This window comes from Trachymyrmex cornetzi, unplaced genomic scaffold, assembly GCF_001594075.2.
Source record: "Trachymyrmex cornetzi isolate Tcor2-1 unplaced genomic scaffold, Tcor1.1 scaffold363, whole genome shotgun sequence".
In the NCBI taxonomy this organism is placed as follows: Eukaryota; Metazoa; Arthropoda; class Insecta; order Hymenoptera; family Formicidae; genus Trachymyrmex; species Trachymyrmex cornetzi.
Window position 1 is genome coordinate 431,178 of NW_017298354.1, and position 19,666 is coordinate 450,843.

Here is a 19,666-nt window from a genome sequence, read left to right on the forward strand (position 1 = left end):
CCGATTGCACACATTGCATGTTGCACACATGCGTCGCTAATTGGCCAATTTAAAAATAAAATGTTCTCATTGGTAAAGCAGTAAAAAATTACTAGGCACCAGCTGACATGAATGGTGTGTGCAATCGAGATTGTAGGCAAATGGGATCCTCCCGAATAAAGTATAAGATATCTCATAAACTATTGATTTTTCGATACTTTTACCTCAATACTTTTATACGCAAAATAATTAGAGATGAATCGTATTACGTAAAATAAATCATATAATCCCATTTAAAAAAAAATAAAAAGTTGACCTTGAAATTTCTGAAGCGCCTTCACCTAGACAAAAATTATTATCACCATATGATAGATCCCTTCATACCACCATTATTAGTGCAATTTTGGTTATACAAATATTTCTTTAGACCTTATAGGTTCTAAAATATTTCAGGTGTTAATAATTATTAGGATACTCTGTATATATACAATATAATTTTATGACCGTCAATTTAATTATACGACAGTTTAATTAATTTTTTAAAAAAAGAATTGGCATCATATTGAGCAAGAGTCCACAGCTGAACCACATTTTTATAAATTTTGCAATATATTTCAAAGAACCTTTTCGTTTGACATAATACAATTGCATAAACCCTCATGGCCTCTAGACAATCAATAATATTTTATGATACCAAATATTGTACAAAGATATTCTTGAGTTGAAGCAAGTTTAAAACTTGTATGAATAAAAGCTTAATTTCAATTGTGTATATAATTTGTATAAATTGAAGACAATCCTACTTAGGGAAAAAAAAATTTATTTCTACTTGCCGTACCAGACTGAATACTTTATGGCGTTATGTTTATAAGCAGTTCAATATGCTTAACTGATTCAACATGTATGATAGAAAAACTTATAACTAGAAAGATCATATAACTTATATTTGTTAAAACACATATCTATCGGATTACAAAAATGTCTATTTGAAAAAAAGATTTAATCTTGTTTAAATATACTCTGGCAATATTCCAAAAGTGTGTCTACTCCTGCTTTGTTCCTGAAATTCGGCCGACAGCTATACAATTTTTGATGCAGTAGCTCAGGATAGATTTGTGCAACACGCTTTAATGCGTCTGAAAAAACAGTATTAATTGTAAAACATGTATTGTATATATTGAAATATATTAAGAGTTGCATTACATTGAATTAAAAATTATGATTTGTATTATTTTGAAAAACGCGAGAGAATAGAGATGTACGAACTATTTGAAAATTTTCAATCTGACAATAAGATATTCGAATATAAATTACATATATTGATAATCTTATATACCCATGCACGCGGGAAGGGGGAGGAGAGAAAGATATACACATACACGTATGCATGCACACACGCTATATAAATCCAATCGGGCAATCTACACGATACGCCTTAGATAATGCTAATTACTTAGCGTAAAAAAAATTTAATTTGCATATTTCTAACAGAAAGAACAAAACTATTGATGATTACCTAACATTATCTCTTGGAAGCGAGACTCCGGATCGTCCAAGTGAATAATCATTGTCGTGTACAGAGCATCAATGTGACTCTTACTGAAGACAGTGTCATAATCTTTAGAAACGGCGCTCCACACGTCCACAAGCACTTCCACCGCAGCGTAGCGAATATCGTCGCAGCCATCATCGAGTCTCTTCAGTATCACTGGATACGTGCGATGTACATGTTCGTCGTCTAGACAGGACAATCTCTGTCCAATTTTTACTAACAGACGAATGGCGCGCATGGAATACAGTCGAGTCTTCTTTGCTTTATCGTCCACCAGACTAATTAAAACAGGCACGATCTTGTCGAAGATGGATAGGAACTGCTTCGTCATAGGTATTCTAGAATCCTTGTTTTCCTCATTCATAGACAACTGCATTTTGTTAATCTCGTCTTTTTTGTCGGGATTAACTATTGTGTTTTGTAGAATAGCGCAGAGGCAGCAAACGGCGGCCGTACGAATGGCTTCAGCTGCTCTACCGGCGGCCCAAATAAGTCCAGGTATAATCAACTCCTCGATAATCGTGCTCACAAATCTATGCGGATCCTCGATACAATAATATAAATTCTGACTGTTCAGGAAGTATTCTGAAAGTAGAATAAAATGCCGCAGCTTCAACTCGGGATCGGCGTCCTTGCTCATAGTTTTTTTAAAGATGGGTAACACAAGGTCCATATTATGCGATATGGCGATTCCGTTGCGGCTCAAACAAGCGTAGAAAATTTGCGATTCCGCGCTGTAAACCGTCCACGAGGCGCAATCATCGTGAATTGATGTTATCAATGGTTTCATGTAATTGCAGAAGAGATCGTCGATATTCTTTAGTGAATTTATGTTGACGAGTATCTCCAAGAGCCTATCGGCTTCTTCGCGAATGGAAGGCTCCGCGCTCATCGCGTACATGGTGAATATTACAGTGAATAAAGCTTGTGTTACTGCTTTGCAATCCTGCATATTATAACACATTATTAGATCCAAGAATTAATCCAGAAAGAAGTTTTAAACAAATGATTGTAATAGATGTGTGTATAACGAAGAAACAATTGTATTCGGACCTCCTTACAAACTACAAGAAGAGAATTACAGCAGGAAAGTATCTGACGTTGATAGTTGCTCTTTTTACTCTGACAGATATCTGGTTGCTGCAAAAAGCTCGTTATCTTGTCCAATTGTTGCGATAGAGCCTTTCGTTCGCTACCGCTAATAATCGCTGCAAAAACATGTAAATGTCCGATCGTCGGGGATTCGTCTAGAGTGGGAAGCACCAACTGACAGTAAATTTTGGGTTGTACGAAGTAGCCCAGATATCGCGCCGCAGTTTCCACGCAATCAATGACTCTCTTATCCTCGTCATTGCAAGCACTGTAACAAGTCGTAATTAGATTTCTTGATAAGTTTTGTCACTTATAACATAATTTTGCAGAGTAAGATGGTGACTATTTAAGAAGTTAGCAGTTAAGTGTGTGCACGTATGTGTGTGTATAATATAAAATAAGTTTAAAAAGTTAATAATTTAATGCTATTTTCAAATAAGTTAATTTTTTTATTTTATTAATCTTTTTAAGTATAATTTTATTAATTTTTTAATTTATTAACTTTAGTCAAAGATAGAATTTTTTTCGTCTTTCTAAAAGCGTGAATAATCTTTCTAAATTTTTGATAATTGATTTTCACGATTGTCGTTACATTGTTACGATTATTTAAATAGAAAATAAGATTTTACCAACTATTTTAATGATTTTTAAAAGGAAAATATTTAAGTGACAAAAATTTTGGAACAACTTCTATTAAAATTCAATAATTACACTATTCGACAAATTTAAACATTTTTTTTGGACCACAACGAAACAAAGTGATACTTACATATTTTTGTCATTAAAAATAAATTCGTAAATGAAATTGTTTTCTCACACACACACGTCATCTAAATTTTATCTAATTTCTAGTGAATAATTAAAAGTAAGTCCTACCGATACATAGGTGGCAAAAGCTTTTCAATATGTTGTGTAACATCTTCTTCAACATTTAATATCAATATACTGAGTAATTGCGCAGAACGCATACGTATATCTGGTAACCAATCTCCAAGTTCAACACTGATACCATTAATAAGTTTGCAAAAATTCTGTTGCGCAATCACACGACATCCTAAATTTGGCCTAGAAACTAAAAACAATCTTATATAATTTGATTCTCAATTTGATAATTAATCTGTAATGATTGACTATGATTTTCAAAATTAATTTACTCTCTGAAGGATAATGCTCTGGCTCTTCCGTAAGAAAGTCCATTTTATCCTTCAACTTTTCATCGTTTTCATTTTCCTGTAAGTACAAATTTCCTGCGGTGTCCCACATCTCAGCTGCTTTTACACGAATCTCCGCAAGTTCATCGTGGAATCCTGTCATGATTAGGGGAAGAAGTCTGTGCCACCAACTATATCTGTCAGGTAGCTCTATCAACCAATGGCCAGAGACTTCAATTACAGCTTTAAGATTTAATGCAATTATATGAGCAGAGTTTCAATATAATTATATAAAATCATGTTAAATGTTTACTATATAAAAACGTACCCTTTCTGACAATCCCACTTTGGTCAAAAAGTCTCTGTGCCAAAGGAGTTGCCACTTCTTCCATCGACTTGCTATTGCCATACTGAATCACATCGCCTATTGCTTCAACAGCGGCGAGTCGAACTCTATAGTGTTGATGCATAAAATTGGTCAAGATAGGTTTTATTAAATATTCCGATTGTGAATAGAAATGCCTCAATAGAATCTTTGCGTAATCTGATATACATTTGCAGCTCTCCTTTTTAACATTTGGATAATTATCTGTAACGGTACGTGCCAATATTCCCGTCACATCTTGAATATGTGGTGTCAATAAATCCTTATACTTCCAAATGATCGTTCGTAAAAGAGAAACGCATTTCAATCGTACTTCTTCTGACGGCTCGATCAATTCTTGCATGCCCAAACGTTTGGACATTATAGGTATGATGTACATTATGTGCTTGTCATCAGGAGGCAGAACTTCCAAAAATATTTTCAGTATTCCTACGGTCAGATCTCGACACACCTCTATATTATCGTTCATGATTCTAACTAGAAATTTGTGTATACTCTCCCATATTTTAACAAAGTCATCCAATCTGTCTGATATTTGCTCCTGAGATATATTTTTCAATATTTCTTCTAGCGCTTGTTTGCGACGATTCTTTTCGTCTGCTTGCAACGAAACGGTAATCTTACTTAATTCAAGATCCAATGCCATATTTATCTGAAATGGATTTCTTTCTCTTAGAATCAAGATGATAATGATATAACAACAAATTCTCTATACGAACTTTACTGAATATAGCAGAAAACATATCGATCCACTATGTGTATCTCCATGACAACAAACTCATTCGGATTGATAGAACGGTTCCCCTTCTTACATAATCTGTGGTCTTTTTGGACACAATTACCGATGCTATAAATTCACGTATTCTGTAACATTTCTTTTTATTTGATAAAATATTTGTAGAAAATCTTTATCTTGAAATATATTTATTATGTCTTGATCTAAAATACATTTTTAATCATACAATAAAATTAGAACTAGATCACTGATAAGCACGGAATACACGTTTATAATGACTTTACAGAATTTCTAAAATTCTAAAATTGTACAATTTCTATTATGCAACTATGGATGCGTTCCATTTAACGTCCGCAATGCTCGTGAGCATCATTTCATCCTCGTTGTAATCGAATGTCAAACAAGGATGAAATGATATACGCGAGCGTTGAGAACGTTAAGTGGAACGCATCCTAAATCTCGTCTTCGAATACGCGCGCGCGCCCTCATAATTGATTATTTTATATTAATCTAATATGTACTATAGAGAAAAGATGACTACAAAGGAAATGTATATTAAAACATTTAGCTAATTAGTTTCTTTCTGATGAACGCAAGGGACTAGTTTATACGTTCACTGTTGTTTCATAAATTGGAGAAATATAAAAATAGTGTAGAAAATTAAGAGACGGATATGTATTTTGGACATGGTCCCCGGCATTGAATCTTACGTGACTTTCAATCGTCATTTATTCAATTAAACTGTGTAACTTTTCATGTGCAATCGTCTAGTTTCTAATCTTCCAAGGTTACATTCTTAAACAGATACGACATCGACTCTTTATTGTGTATACGTCGAATTGCCTCTGCTAAAAGAATACTGATGTCAACAGTCTTGATTTTCGGACATTGCATCTTCTGCACGTCATGAGGAATCGTATTGGTTACAACGACCTAGAAAAATTTTGTAGAAACGTTTTCCTTATATTAATGTAAACTAATGTAATGTTTTAATGTTATTACCTCGTCAATAGGAGACTCCTCGATGAGTCTAGGAGCGTCCGAGCTGAGCAAACCATGTGTAGCTAAGACATATATTTTGTAAGCTCCTCTCTCTTTAAGCACCTCGGCGGCTGCTACATACGATTGTACATCATCTATCATATCATCCTGCGAATTTATTTCTCTCGTCAAATCGTCGACCTGATATAATATAAATGCAAAATGCAATTTTACCCACCACCATAATAGCGATACGTCCTCCGACATCTCCAACAACACTTATAGGTGGTTTTTCCTTCGCTGGATGCAAAGGTACACCAACGCCAACCTCCATCGTACGTGCGGCCAATGCTAGCGCAGGTGGCGAATAACGACCATCGTTCATGTCTGATTCAGCTTCTCTCTGTTCTCCATGAATCACTGCAATTCCCAGACGCAGTCTTTCAGCATAGCTAGTCGCTTTCTTCGCACTACCTGGATTTCTTGCAACGATCACAGAATTATGATAGTCAGGAATCTGACAAAGAGAAGATGTAATTTATATAAAAAAAGTATGATATAAAAACACAGACACATATCCAGTGAGAAATGACAATGGAATCGACATCAAATTTGACATCGATTCCATTGTCATTTCTCACTGGGTATGGAGTAACTTTTGAATATCTTAAAGTAAAGATATAATTCTATGATATTATTAACAGAGAAAAATATATCATATCTGTATTTTCAATTTAAGATATTGGTCACGCTTAAAATAAGTTGCTATTATAATCCAAGATGCTTTAAAATATAATTATTACTAATAATTCATAATAATTATATTAAAATCTTACTACATACGGATTCTTGAATATACTGCAAAAGGAATGGGCTAGCTCTCAAATTATCCACTGGAACATCAAAGAATCCTTGGATTTCTTTCTGGTGGAGATCCATGGTGATAATATGAGTTAGGCCGCTTGTGCATAACATCTTTGCCAAAAGCTTGGACACTATGCAACCGCGTTTACGCATTTTGCACTGCTTAGAATAAGGTAGATATGGAATCACTCCAACAATATTTTTGGCTGATGATGTTTTACATGCATAGGCCATGATGAGAAGCTCCATTATGTTATTGTTTACATCCTTTGTACCAGTTTGGATTAGATACAAGTCTTTACCACGTACAGAATCCCCTATCTCCACCATTGTCTCACGATTGGACTTGTGATACACAGCGCAACCACCAGGTTTCACACCCAAGCGACTTTAAACATAAAAAAAACATTGTAACAAATATCTTTTGCATTTCCTTTCTGTAACAAATCAATTTAAATGTATTAACTTTAGTTATAATTAGTGATAAGCAGCAAATTATATTAAAATCTATACTTATACTTATTTGCAGGGTTGGTTAAGTTATTAAAGATTAAATTAACAAAAAACTGATTTAGTTAAAGTTACGTTAAGATTGAATTAATTAAAGTTAAATAAAAAGTTAATTTTAAAAAACATTGCTTTTATTAAATCAGAATAATTTTTTAAAAATCAGATTACTTTAAATAACAAAACAATTATAATAAAGATAAATTCAACATTTTATTTGTAAATTTTATAAGATAAAGATATTTCTTGTACAATAAAAACTGATTTTTATTATTATTAAGATTTAAGAAACGACCGTATATATGAATCAAATACGATAGAGAACGCCAACACGATCAAAGGTAGATGTTTCGAATAATATGTATATTCTTTAAATTAATTTATTTCAAATATGATTGCGCACCGATAATTTTTCGGACTTTCAACACAATCAGTCTGAAACGCTGCTAATAATCCCCCCTAAATTAAATTACAAAAACTGTAAAGAACTTATTGTGAAAAATATTACCTCATATTAAACTAAAATATTACCTCATATTAGCTCATATTACACTCACCCCGGAAAGTCGAGAGGTTCGAACCCTGGTTGAGGTAATATTTTACGCAATAAGTTCTTGATAGTTTTTCTAATTTAATTTATGGGGAATTATTAGCGTTTCAGCCTGATTGGGTTGAAAGTCCGAAAAATTATCAGTGCGCAATCATATCTGAAATAAATAACTTTGACCATGTTGGCGTTCCCTATCGTATTTGATGATTTTTATTATTTTTATATAAGTATTTTTATATTTTAATATTTATAGTATAAAAGAAAAAAGTAAACTTTTTTAAAATGTAATTAATCTTGTACTCCTCTTTGTGTTAGCCATGCCTGCGCGTTCTTTGAAATTTATATGTGTGTGTGCAAATAAAAAGCTTTTATTCTTTATCGCCCATAAAACAAAGATAGCGTGACGCAATGGCACTGATAACACTCCCTAAATACAGATCCAACGCATGTTCATTTTTGGGCACTATGATCATTGACGCCCATTATTCAATTATTGAGCTCTCTCTCTCTCTCTCTCTCAACTAATTCTTTGATAATTAAGATTTTATAAAAAATAATATTAACATTTAGAGAGATAAAAGAAACTTTAACTTAAAAAGAAAAAGTTAATAAATTAAAGTTTAAAAGTAAATTAATTAAAAATTAATTTATTTAAAATTAATTAAATTAAATTAAAAGTTATTAGCTTTTTATTTAAAACTTTTAACCTACTAACTAGTTATTACCCAATTTTGCTTATTTATAATTTTGTATTGTGATGGAATTATATAACATTTTTGATCTAAATAACCAAATAAATCAATTTAGCATTACACACATTTATATCATGTATGTAGCAACTATAATATAGAAATAATGTAATTGTTATGGTGACATAACATTATTTTGTATCTGTTTTAAATCAATAATTTTCCAAACTAAAAATTATCACGTCTACTCCTTTCAGTTGTATTAATTAGAAAATTTTCTTCTTTTTCATATCTTGCAAAAATTAACTTACAAGGGAAACTTCCCAACTCGGAAATTTAAGAAATTATACAACTTTGCAATATACAGAGAATATCTTGATATGTACTGTGTTACTTTCATTATCAGAATTTATTCTAAAATAGGATAACAATTCTTTTGCAGAAGAGGGACATTACAAAAAATTCAATATTAATTGTTGTAAAATTTTAATAGATAAACTTTTAAATAATTGTTAACAAAATATATAAACAATATCATATCATTATATTTATAAATAACTAATAATACTTAATGTACAACATCACATGAGATCATAACAAACCTAATATCAAGTTACGAGATCACATTTTATATCTGGATTTTTAAATAAAAAATCGTAAAATTCTTCATATATTGAAAATTATATCTTACTCGTGTTATTTTCACTTATTATTAAACATTTATTATTTTTATATTTAAAAAGAGACAATTAGCCTTTGCTAATCTTTTCGAATCCAGGTATAATTTTAGTACATGATAGACTCAATCATCCTGATCTATGCTAGATTCACATGATCCTGAACAATATTATTACATTTTTGTTACACTACAAATAATGTATTATTACATTATTTTATACACTACAAATAATGTATTATTAAAATATTAAGTTATTTCATTAGAAAAAATATTTATATTTAGATATATTTAATCTTTCATCTTACTAAATTAATAAGTCTATCATTAACATCATAGATTCTGAAAAAATTAGCAAATGTTCCAATGCAAGATACCAATATGGATAAATAGAATTATTTTCAGTCATAATTTTTCTCTTTTTTGATTTTTATCATTTAAACAATAAATAACTCAAGAATAGGATATTCATAAATAATCAATACACATCATAACAATCATCTGTAAAGGTTCAGCTCAATCAGAAGGATGTCTCATTTAGAAGTACAGCCCAATCATAATGACGCATCAAAACATCACTATTAAATACGGATTAGCTTTCATGTTTACATTTGACATTCCATTGTTCGCCACTCACCTTGCTATTAGATTTGCCAGTTCCGGGTGAGAATTGCCCGCGATGATGACTATGTCGGATGACACTGGCTTTTCCATTGCTCGACGATTGTTGCAGCTGCGAAACAAAGATGCCGAGACACTCGAGAAACAATTGGTGAGATATTCACCTGGAAAGAACTTTGATAACCGTAAATTTATCAATTTCTGAACTGTTCTCAATTCTCGAATCCGTACGTTGAGCAGACAAAAAATTGCGTGTTTCACAATTACGAAAAAGCAACAGAAACTTTCGCAACATGATAATTGGTTTATACAAATTTTTAATGATTTAGGAAAAAGATCATTTTGTTTTCAGGTAAATTTATTGGAGTAACGCAGAACTAAGCAATGTGTATACGTATAGAAAATGCGTCAATATACCTCGCGATAAACAATTGATCAAACTTCGTCACCTCACGCGCTTCTGACGCGATTACGTCGTATCCATAAACTTGATTAGACTACTCCCACATTTGATCACTTAACACACCTCAGTCGCTGTTTAATCGTTCGATAATCACCGCTGTTCAATTACGAAGGTTACTTGAAACAATTCTTTAATTTCTTCAAAGACATAGGTGAACTGCGCGATCCGAATCTAGAGTAGTATTCAAATGTGATCGACAATAATGACTACGGGAGCTTTTCAACAAGAAACACAAGGTCTGTTCGCATTACTTTAAATCCCCCAAAATTTTGGAACTAAAATGAGATAGATATATATTTGGACGTTGAAAAGAAAGAAAGCGAAGATGCTGAGTGCAAAAAGTGCATGCAACACGAACAGACCTAAGTTGCGTTCGGAAACGTTACCCGAGTGCCTCCGTGTTGAAATAAGATGATATACGGAGGCACCCAGTAATGGTTATAATGTTAGCGCGCTAAGATACTATACTTTACGTCACACATATTATAAAATTTCAGAAATAAAAGCGCGTTCTGAATACGGGCCAATGTTTCCGAACGCAGCCCATATAGGAGTATTAAGCCGGAAACACAATGAAAAGCACAATTAGAATAGGAAATAAGAGATTTCAACCTATCAGAAAGCGTCCATTCTAATATACATGGTTTCTGATAGGTTGAAATTCATTATTTCCTTTTTACTAATGCCTGTGTGCTTTTCGTTGTGTTTCCGGCTTTATATATACATACGAGTCTGCTGAATCAGCTGAACGCAACCATTTTACTACTTTACGTTTTTGTGTGTGTCAGTCTGTCAATGTGTACCATAGTCAGAAAGAGACATGGAGTGACATGAACTCTTTACTGTCACAGAAAGTATGTATGCGGTTCTTTAATTACCTGTTAAATACATACAAAGTTATTAATTGATTTAATACGCGTACCAAGTGCTCAGTGTAAAAGAGTCTATGTTGACTTGTGTCATTCAATGAGACACCCTTAAAAAACAGGCCAAATATAAGTAGTTATAGTTAAAAAAAAAAAATAATAGAAAGAGTAACTCATTTTTTTTGCACATTTGATATGTTGCAGATATCCAGGGATAACTTTGGGCCTTACATTAGACTTTGAAGATAATATCGACTATCAAAGATATCACAGTCATTCACAGTTCTCTAATAGATTGTTTGCTAAGTCATTAATTAATTTCGTTTTCAATTGTGTATTTTAAAAATCAGTGAAACATGCATGCGACACGCGCCGACACCTCCGAAAGGCGATTCGAAATACAGTGCAAACTGGAGTCTGAGATCGCTGCTCTAGAAGCGCTGAAAGAGGCAGAGGAACGCAGCCGACGATTGACGAATGGAGTAGTAGGAATACTCTCTTCCTTAGAAGACCGTTTAGCTACACTCCGCCGCACAATACTTCCAGTTTATAATGAGACTGAAAATCTTCAAGCACAACAACACAGTAAGCATTTGGTTCATTATTATTTCTCAAATTCCATCTTCCTAAAAAATTTTTGTAACATTCTTTCTCTATATTACAGATATAGAGAAAACTTTAAGCGTACTGGATCATGCTATTGGATATTACGGTGTATGTCAAGAAGTAGAAGCTGTAGTACGTGCCGAACCAAGTGGACCTGGTGGTTTAGATGGCTTTCTCGAAGCAATGAATCGACTGTACAATGCTCAGCGGTACTTCCAGAAAAACAATCCTAGCTCCGTCGAGTTACAAAACATCACAGGTCTCTTCTCAATTGGCCTAGAATCTCTATATGCTGAGTTCCATGACATTCTTAATCGCCAAAGTCGACCAATTCTTCCTATTGTGCTTCTGGATCTAATTGGCTCCGATGAGGACACCAATGGCGAGGATGCGCCACAATCCTTGTGCCAATTACCCGAGAGCGTTATGAGCGACTTGCTTAAGATTGCTGGATGGCTCGAGGAAAGGGGTCACCGTAGACATACGAAGATGTATGCTTCCGTACGTTCTGCCATCGTCTTGAGATCTCTGTTACTGCTCAAAGAACATCAGAGAAGCGCCAGTGGTGGTAGCACCCATGGTGGAAGCCCTATGCCTGTAAATAAATATATATGTGTGTGTGTGTGTGTGTATGTGTGTGTAAAAATATATGATGCTTTTTAGATATTAATATGGATATATTACCCACAGAGAGCAAAATTCGCTAACCGACACTCTCTAGATGGTCAAGAGAATGCGGGACGTAAAGCGTCGCGACGACTGCAGCACGCATTGGACAAGGCCAACAGAATGCTGTTGAAAGCGTCGCAAACGACGAGACTGAATCTGGCCCTGAATTCAGTGTCTAGGAAACCGACGCAGCTTATCCCGTACTCGATGGAAGATGCGGCACCCGACGAACAAGAGATGGAGAATTATCTTCTATTGGCGGCCGGCCTACACAAACTTATACAAGCTGAGCGTGCATTGGTCGCGAAGATTCTTTCGGCTTCCTTGCATGCACAAGTGCTCGAAGCCACCGTACGCGACGCGATGGATTTGGTCGCGCATGATGGAGACAGCATAGCTACGCGCGCCAAACGTTGTATCACGAGACGCGACTTCTCCGCCGTTCTCGTGGTTTTCCCGATTTTGAAGCATCTCGGCGAACTGAAGCCCGATTTCGAGAGAACGGTCGAAGGTTGTGATTACGCTCTCCGTTCCAAGTTTGCATCTGTGCTCGATACGTTACACTCAACCGTACGTTTTATCTTTTTCTTACATTTAAATGACTGATCTAAATTTTTATTTTAAATAAATTTAAAATCTTAAATATTAAATTAATATTTATAATTAAAATGTTTTATAAATTAATTAATAAGATTATAAAGGATTTCTGAAATTACGCCATTTCTCACTAATACTTCATCAGTACTCTTTGGAAATACATTGATGTGTCTTATCAGCAAACATATCTTATCTAATATTTTAAAGAATAAAAATGTAAGTAACATGTATCGTTCGGTTGATATAAACAGCAGTTGCGAGAGATATGCTTATTAAATGAATCAGTATATAAAAAAAGAAGTTTTCATCTATGCTTTATATATTTCCGATATCGTTCTATGCGAGACATTTTAATATATTTTTATATCAAGAGATTATACTTCAGTATGTTAGATTATTCACTTTTAAGACATACTACTAATATAGGTATAATAGCAACATATGATGAAAGAATTATTATAAGTAGAAACCGATGAAATTTTACAATTATGTTTAACATGAATTTTTGAAGATCAGTAATCTCTCAATGTTTTTAAAGTTACAAACCACTAAGCTACATTTCTATGTTTACTAGCTTTCTTTTACAAAAAAAACCATAATTTGCTTCGAAAATCGTTTTCTAAATTAAAATCCTTTCTCAAGGGAAAATAGATTTATATGGTCAAATTGAGATGAAAGATCCTTGCCATTTTTATATAGATTCTAACCCTTTGTGTGTAGTAATAAAATGAACGATTTTGCTGACAGATCTAAAGTATTGCTGGGTACAGGTCTGAAAATATTTTTATTGAAATATTAAAATGATTACTTTGAAAACTAAAAAATAAGCAATGTAAAAAATCTTAATATTCCAGTATAAGTTTCTAACACAATTACTTTGATGGTTCAATAAAGTTATTTTTAGATTTGTATCCAGTAAAATTTTAGATCTCATCAAAATCGTTTCTTCTTGAGAGTAAAAAATTAATTTACAATATAAAACTTACAACATTTAAACGATGTCCATTTAGTCCTTTCCTTGAAATACAAATTCCTCCAATTTAACTATACAAACCTCCCTCCTGTTTTCTATTAAGAAGATGTATAACCGACATAATGAAAGAAATTATTCAATTTTATAGGGAGCTAAAGCTTTGGAAGAGTTCGCGGAAAGTGTGAGAAATGAATCTGGTGCGGGTTTACCAAAGGACGGTACCGTGGCGGAAGGAACTAGCAATGTCTTGATTTTTCTGGAACAGCTGGCCGAATATGCGGATATGGCTGGTACTGTTCTTCAACGCAATCTTTTCACAGATCAGTCTGCGTTACACTCGAAAGAGCCGGAAAATGTACATAAAATGGTTCTCAGTGTATACATCAGTAAGTCCATGCTCATATTGTTTATTTTTCGTAATTAAATATAAACCAGCTGAAATGAAAATATCATTAATTTGACGAAAATTATTTTGTCCTCTTATAGAAAAGGTTCTTGCTCAACTGAATCTGGCGTTAGTGAGTAAAAGCGATGCGTCTTATTCCGATCTCGCTTTACGAGCTTTATTTCGGCTGAATAATCATAATTATGTAGTTAACGCTCTCCGTCGAAGTTCTCTTATGGAGCTACTCTTACTGGCCGAGCCAAGTGCGGAACAAACATATTACGATCTACTTCTTAAAGACAAAAACAATTACGTTACCACGACATTCACCAAGGCCCGATCATATCTCGCAGACGAACCAGGTTTGTACCTTAATTTCAATCAAGTTATAAACAAGATTCTCTCAAGTCACAGAAATAAATAGAAACATACGTATCTATTTTCTGAAACAATGATGAAAGTGTTCAACACTTGGTGGATCTAGACTTATTATTAATTGCAATAATTTCCGCACGCGTTTTTCCTTCGCATAGATCTCGCCGCCAAAATGTTAAAGGAGAAATTCTTGGGTTTTGCACGAGAACTCGAGGAAGTGACCAAGTGTCAGCGTTCTTACTCGGTGCCTGACAGATGTTTGCGCGAAGAGTTAAGGAAGGAATTGCACGAGGCGATTGTACCGCTGTACACCGCATTCTACAACAAGTATCGCGGCACGTCGTTCTCGAAGAATCCGGCGAAATACATAAAGTACACGCCCGATCAGATATCGACGCTAATCAACACGTTTTTCGACACCGCCGCATAATAACATACATGCGTATCGCACCGCAAAATGTTTGTCTCGACAAAGAATTAGTAGAGTATTTAATAAACACCCATTTAATAAAGCATATTTAATTACAATAGTTTTAGTGATTCTTTTCCGTGCGGACCGAATCTTTATTTCTTTCTCAAACAGATTGCACAGAGATTAATATAGATCTGCGACAATTGAGAGTCTAGTTAGGTCTTGGTCCAGCTTCCCCCCTCCCCCACATTTTGTTTTATATATATTTATAATATATATATAAAAAACAAGTAACAATTTAGATTCGATCATACCACTTACAATGTACAAAATCATACATTATACGTGATAATAAGGAAGAATACATTCAAAGTTCAGCATTTATGTACACAGTTGTTATATCATAGCAGATTTTCTCTCATTACATACTTACACACTCGTACTTTTCGCATTCGTTCTTTCTTTCATACAATAGCTCTCACTTTCTCGCATATATGACATATTCGCGCGCCCTCTGCTTCGGTAGTCATATTCTATTCCTTTAAATGCAGCATTACACTCCTTTTCTTTTAATTCCAATCTGATGATCACACGGTAATTCCCTGTGAGAAAGAACGTGATGAATTGTGCGCACTAATCACAGATTACTATCATCGCATCAGAAAATCATCACTTGCGAGTGAAACAACACGAAGCAGAGAAACCGTTAAACTCACAATTTGACATTTATACTTATATCACATACATCTAAAACTCTTGTACAGTTAGCTATTTTTTTCTCTCTTAAATTACGGTATGTAACATTTAATGTTAACCAATTTAGTGGAAGAAGGAAGCCATATTATGCGGCCGCTGCGCTACCAATTCCACTTCGGAAAATATAGTTATCAGTTTTTTTTTCATTTTTTGCATATCTACCGGTTAATTATCTCATTTCAAAATTATTACGAAAACTCATCTTCGAAGCGAAACTATTTTTAAACTATGCATATGTGAACAGAATTAAATATAGGACGTGCACAGTGAACATTGAATGGCATTCGATTACGCATCTAACACCTTCAATCAGATTTTTATATATATACAATTTCTCAAATAAATCTAAGACTTTTACGAACGTAACAGACCAGTGTTTTTCAGAGATTAATAAATTCTCTTTGTGTGAAAGAGAACAGGACTCTGTCGAAGCTTTGTTAAAGCCTTTGATAACATATTGTGTTGAATGCTTGGAATAAAAAAAAATACTTATGGTTGCTCTAAGTACTTGGAGAAATGTATATACGCGTGGTATTACCGTTATTCACATTTATAATGAACATCTATATGAATATCTTCCAAAGAGGTTTGCCATGTATTCTACACACATATCTCTAAAAAATATTCTCTCTTCTTTCTCTCTGAATTTATATCTTGATGCATATTGAAATTTTTTATAATATAAGGAAAACTATTGTTTTTTCTCTTTTTTCCTCCATTTTAAATACATTAACTATACGTGTCCTATCTAAAATGTACAATAGCGAATAGCATAAAATGGTTTTCCTCTTTGATTAAACTGATCAGTATACAGTCAATGTTTGGACAATTATATAGTAATATTTGCTTTTTTTTCTTTTACCCATTCATTATATAATTATTAATTAATTGTAATATTAATAACGTACTTCTAGTATACTGTACAGTAGTTAGTTCAGTTATTTTGGCTTCTTTTACACTCCTTTTGCTTAGAACATCCAGTCAATTTGCATTTATAGCCCTATAATGTGATTAAACTGTCTAGACTGGAAGTTTGGCTCGCATAGACAGCAGAAAACTTCAATAATTAATTTATATTTTCATTTAAAATGTGGTAGAGGCCACATAAAAACGAATTTATATCTCAAATTCACGATTCTCCCTTGTGAACCCTCTTTTGTTTTGCTCGCTGGAAATTTATACCCAACTGACATTTGTGCGCTTATGCTGGTAGATGGTTGCAGCCTCTAAGCTGACATAGGCTGGTACAACTGGGGTTCCAAATAGTCGATAATTTACCCGATTGATTCGATTAGTGCTTGGTACACTGGAGATGAGATGAGACACTTTTAGCACATTCCAGTACCAACGTGCAAAGAGGGATATATTTAATATTATAGAAGGAAACATCTGCGCTTTGGCTTCACTTGCAGAACCGGGCACAGTACAGCGCGTATCGCTTCGTCAAACACAGTCTTCAAGCCTTTTTGTGTCAAAGCGGAGCATTCCAAATATTTTACAGCACCGATCTCCTTTGCCATTGCTAAACCCTGTTATGAATGAGACACATTTTGAAATAATAAAATTTTTGCAATACCGTGTTTTCAGATACGGTAAACACTAAAGTCACGTTATTTAGTGGAAAGTCACGCACACGCACACGCACACGCACGCACACGCGCGCGCGCGCGCGCGCGCACACACACACACACACACACACACAAACTGCACATGACAGTTCAAATTTCCACTAAATAACATGACTTTAGCATTCACTATATCTGGATACGCGGTATTGCAAAAACTTCCTAGTAACGTTCTCTAGATATTCGTAACAATATTGGTTATACTGATTGAAATTGTTATTTGTGCAATTATCTTAATATTTGTATCAACTGGCAATGTATTTGTTACACAGTCAAAATGTAACTTTTCAATTATTATCTCACTCTTTTTTTCTTTCTTTCTTTCTCTCTACTCTATAATATACACATATAATTTTAATTCAAATGTATACTTTTTGGTCACTTTATAAACTTTGTATCAATGTATAGAAATAATGAAAACAAACCTGAGGATAAGTAATGGGAGCTAGTTTTTTGTCTTTCAAACGCTCGATGGTCTCCTTGTCTTCACGCAGATCTAGCTTAGTGCCAACTAGAATAATTGGAGTAGCAGGACAGTGATGACGTACTTCCGGATACCATTTGGCACGCACATTTTCAAAACTTGCTGGATTCACCAACGAAAAGCAGATGAGAAAGACATCAGTTTGTGGATAAGATAACGGCCGTAGTCTGTCATAATCCTCTTGTCCCGCTGTGTCCCACAGGCCAAGATTAATCGGCTTTCCATCGACCATCACATTGGCAGAATAGTTGTCGAATACCGTTGGAATATATTCCCCAGGAAATGCATTGGTGGTGTAGCTTATCAATAAGCATGTTTTACCTACCGCACTAGAGAACAGAAATATAGCAATTAATATGCATAGTATTATCCATTGCTCTGCTGGCTGATATAAATACGAATATAAGAATAAGTTTATTTCTCAGGAAACATCTTGTTAGATGAATCATTGCACAGAGAATGATTTTCCAATCACAACAATAGGAACAGGTCTTTTCTTCTAGACTGAGCTAACAAATTGGTCTGCCGCGCTGTCTTTTGTCATCGGTCATCAACCGTGGCACAGAGAAAAATGTCACGTCCTCGCGAACACGTCAACGTCATATCGCGAGGCCCGTCATATACGGGCGTGGTAGAGCTTCGCTGGCGAGACGAGGCCATCACGCTCGCGCTCCAGGAAAACGGGAAGGAGGTCGCTAGAGGAGGTGAGAGCAGGTGAGAGTTTGGACCGCGTCCCGGGAGTAAACGTCCCCATCGCGTCCTCGTCGCGCCCGAGCCCGGATGTGTGGCTCACCGCGTGTTACGTACCCGTCGCCGACGACCACGCACTTGATGGCTTGCATCCTGGATGTCCGATGCTGTCCGTAGTACACACACGTAAATTTGCACTAAGTCGATTCTAAATGGAAGGGAGGGAGGGAGAAAGAGAAAGAAAGAGAGAGGGCGGGAGAGGAAGAGACAAACGGCGCGGAACGTACGCGCGACAGGAAGAGGGCAGCGACGACGGAGGAGGAGGAGGAGGAGAAAGAGAGGAGCGCGTCGAGAGGATGGAGGGGCAGGGCGTTCGAGAGAAGAGGAAGCGTGATGGACGCAGAGATACAATTGAGGTTAGAGCGCGACGGAGATACGTGACGGAGGCGCGATTAATTCCAGCGACTGATTGGTCGGGCTGGATGACTTCCTTTTGATCGGTCCGAAGGCACACGAGAGTTGACGAGAGCGTGGTGACGATCACAGCAGGAGACAACTTGGCCGCGACACACTCGCGGAGTCAAGGATAAGGGATAAACCTTCCCTATACGATTCATACGCGATCTACACGACTGTACACGACGAACCCAGCAGTGTTGTTGAACGGGCCGGATTTCGGACGCATGCGCGTCCAATGTAGCTTCAGTAACGTACCGATCACTAGTAGATAGGAGATCATTAATCGCCTATGTAAAATTTTGTCAAAAATGTTAACATTTTTATATATTTTACATACTTTACGTATGTATACATACATATAAATATATATAATGTATTTCTTGATTGTGTTTCGTCCATTCCTTACGACTTAAGGCTTAAAAACCTATTGTAGATTCGGAGTTACGGTAATAGGGGGTGTTCCCGATTGATCACGGCTCGATCGGACACCACCAATCACAGCGACCGGTGCTTAGGAGCTTTG

At 34.9% G+C, this 19,666-nt stretch overlaps 4 protein-coding genes across 7 annotated transcripts; 1 reads left to right on the plus strand and 3 right to left on the minus strand.

The window, feature by feature from the left end:
* Window positions 1-902: 902 nt before the first annotated feature.
* LOC108763509 (Dynein axonemal assembly factor 5) lies at window positions 903-5,045 on the minus strand. Its single transcript, XM_018511199.1, has 7 exons — window positions 4,879-5,045; window positions 4,103-4,811; window positions 3,778-4,017; window positions 3,500-3,695; window positions 2,585-2,891; window positions 1,496-2,477; window positions 903-1,115 (listed from the first exon to the last, which is right to left on the minus strand). Exons 1-7 carry the CDS (start codon window positions 4,900-4,902, stop codon window positions 979-981), a joined length of 2,595 nt encoding a protein of 864 aa, XP_018366701.1. The 5' UTR covers window positions 4,903-5,045; the 3' UTR covers window positions 903-978.
* A 35-nt stretch (window positions 5,046-5,080) lies between these two features.
* On the minus strand, window positions 5,081-10,571 carry LOC108763511 (phosphoribosyl pyrophosphate synthase-associated protein 2). 4 transcript variants are annotated; one of them, XM_018511206.1, is made up of 6 exons: window positions 10,201-10,571; window positions 9,800-9,895; window positions 6,720-7,128; window positions 6,115-6,393; window positions 5,898-6,044; window positions 5,081-5,828 (listed from the first exon to the last, which is right to left on the minus strand). In XM_018511206.1, exons 2-6 carry the CDS (start codon window positions 9,874-9,876, stop codon window positions 5,670-5,672), a joined length of 1,071 nt encoding a protein of 356 aa, XP_018366708.1. In that variant the 5' UTR covers window positions 9,877-9,895; window positions 10,201-10,571; the 3' UTR covers window positions 5,081-5,669. The 4 variants fall into 4 exon arrangements, with proteins under 4 accessions (XP_018366708.1, XP_018366707.1, XP_018366705.1 ...); XM_018511205.1 differs by having other exon boundaries at window positions 9,800-9,947; XM_018511203.1 differs by having other exon boundaries at window positions 9,800-9,957.
* Window positions 10,572-11,001: 430 nt separating this feature from the next.
* On the plus strand, window positions 11,002-15,423 carry Exo70 (exocyst complex component 7). The gene is made up of 7 exons (XM_018511231.1): window positions 11,002-11,100; window positions 11,317-11,697; window positions 11,777-12,315; window positions 12,409-12,957; window positions 14,106-14,343; window positions 14,444-14,704; window positions 14,876-15,423. Exons 2-7 carry the CDS (start codon window positions 11,469-11,471, stop codon window positions 15,145-15,147), a joined length of 2,088 nt encoding a protein of 695 aa, XP_018366733.1. The 5' UTR covers window positions 11,002-11,100; window positions 11,317-11,468; the 3' UTR covers window positions 15,148-15,423.
* Window positions 15,424-16,554: 1,131 nt separating this feature from the next.
* Rac1 (ras-related protein Rac1) lies at window positions 16,555-19,350 on the minus strand. The gene is made up of 3 exons (XM_018511232.1): window positions 18,802-19,350; window positions 17,936-18,323; window positions 16,555-17,414 (listed from the first exon to the last, which is right to left on the minus strand). The coding sequence occupies exons 1-3, from the start codon at window positions 18,834-18,836 to the stop codon at window positions 17,259-17,261; spliced, it is 579 nt and encodes a 192-aa protein (XP_018366734.1). The 5' UTR covers window positions 18,837-19,350; the 3' UTR covers window positions 16,555-17,258.
* Window positions 19,351-19,666: the final 316 nt, after the last annotated feature.

Excerpts from the sequence above, each read along its gene's own strand:
- LOC108763509 (XM_018511199.1), bottom strand. The coding sequence starts at position 4,902 with ATGTTTTCTGCTATATTCAGTAAA. Across the intron at positions 2,478-2,584 it reads TTCTTGTAGTTTGTAAGGAG|GATTGCAAAGCAGTAACACA; the intron begins GTCCGAATACAA and ends TATAATATGCAG. Across the intron at positions 1,116-1,495 it reads CTTCCAAGAGATAATGTTAG|ACGCATTAAAGCGTGTTGCA; the intron begins GTAATCATCAAT and ends CTGTTTTTTCAG.
- Rac1 (XM_018511232.1), bottom strand. The coding sequence starts at position 18,836 with ATGCAAGCCATCAAGTGCGTGGTCGTCGGCGACGG. Across the intron at positions 18,324-18,801 it reads TGCGTGGTCGTCGGCGACGG|TGCGGTAGGTAAAACATGCT; the intron begins GTACGTAACACG and ends TCTGTTCTCTAG. Across the intron at positions 17,415-17,935 it reads CTCCCATTACTTATCCTCAG|GGTTTAGCAATGGCAAAGGA; the intron begins GTTTGTTTTCAT and ends CATTCATAACAG.
- Exo70 (XM_018511231.1), top strand. The coding sequence starts at position 11,469 with ATGCATGCGACACGCGCCGACACCTCCGAAAGGCGATTCGAAATACAG. Across the intron at positions 12,958-14,105 it reads TCGATACGTTACACTCAACC|GGAGCTAAAGCTTTGGAAGA; the intron begins GTACGTTTTATC and ends TCAATTTTATAG. Across the intron at positions 14,344-14,443 it reads GGTTCTCAGTGTATACATCA|AAAAGGTTCTTGCTCAACTG; the intron begins GTAAGTCCATGC and ends GTCCTCTTATAG.
- LOC108763511 (XM_018511206.1), bottom strand. The coding sequence starts at position 9,876 with ATGGAAAAGCCAGTGTCATCCGACATAGTCATCATCGCGGGCAATTCT. Across the intron at positions 6,394-6,719 it reads TGCAGTATATTCAAGAATCC|ATTCCTGACTATCATAATTC; the intron begins GTATGTAGTAAG and ends TCTCTTTGTCAG. Across the intron at positions 5,829-5,897 it reads AGGAGTCTCCTATTGACGAG|GTCGTTGTAACCAATACGAT; the intron begins GTAATAACATTA and ends AAATTTTTCTAG.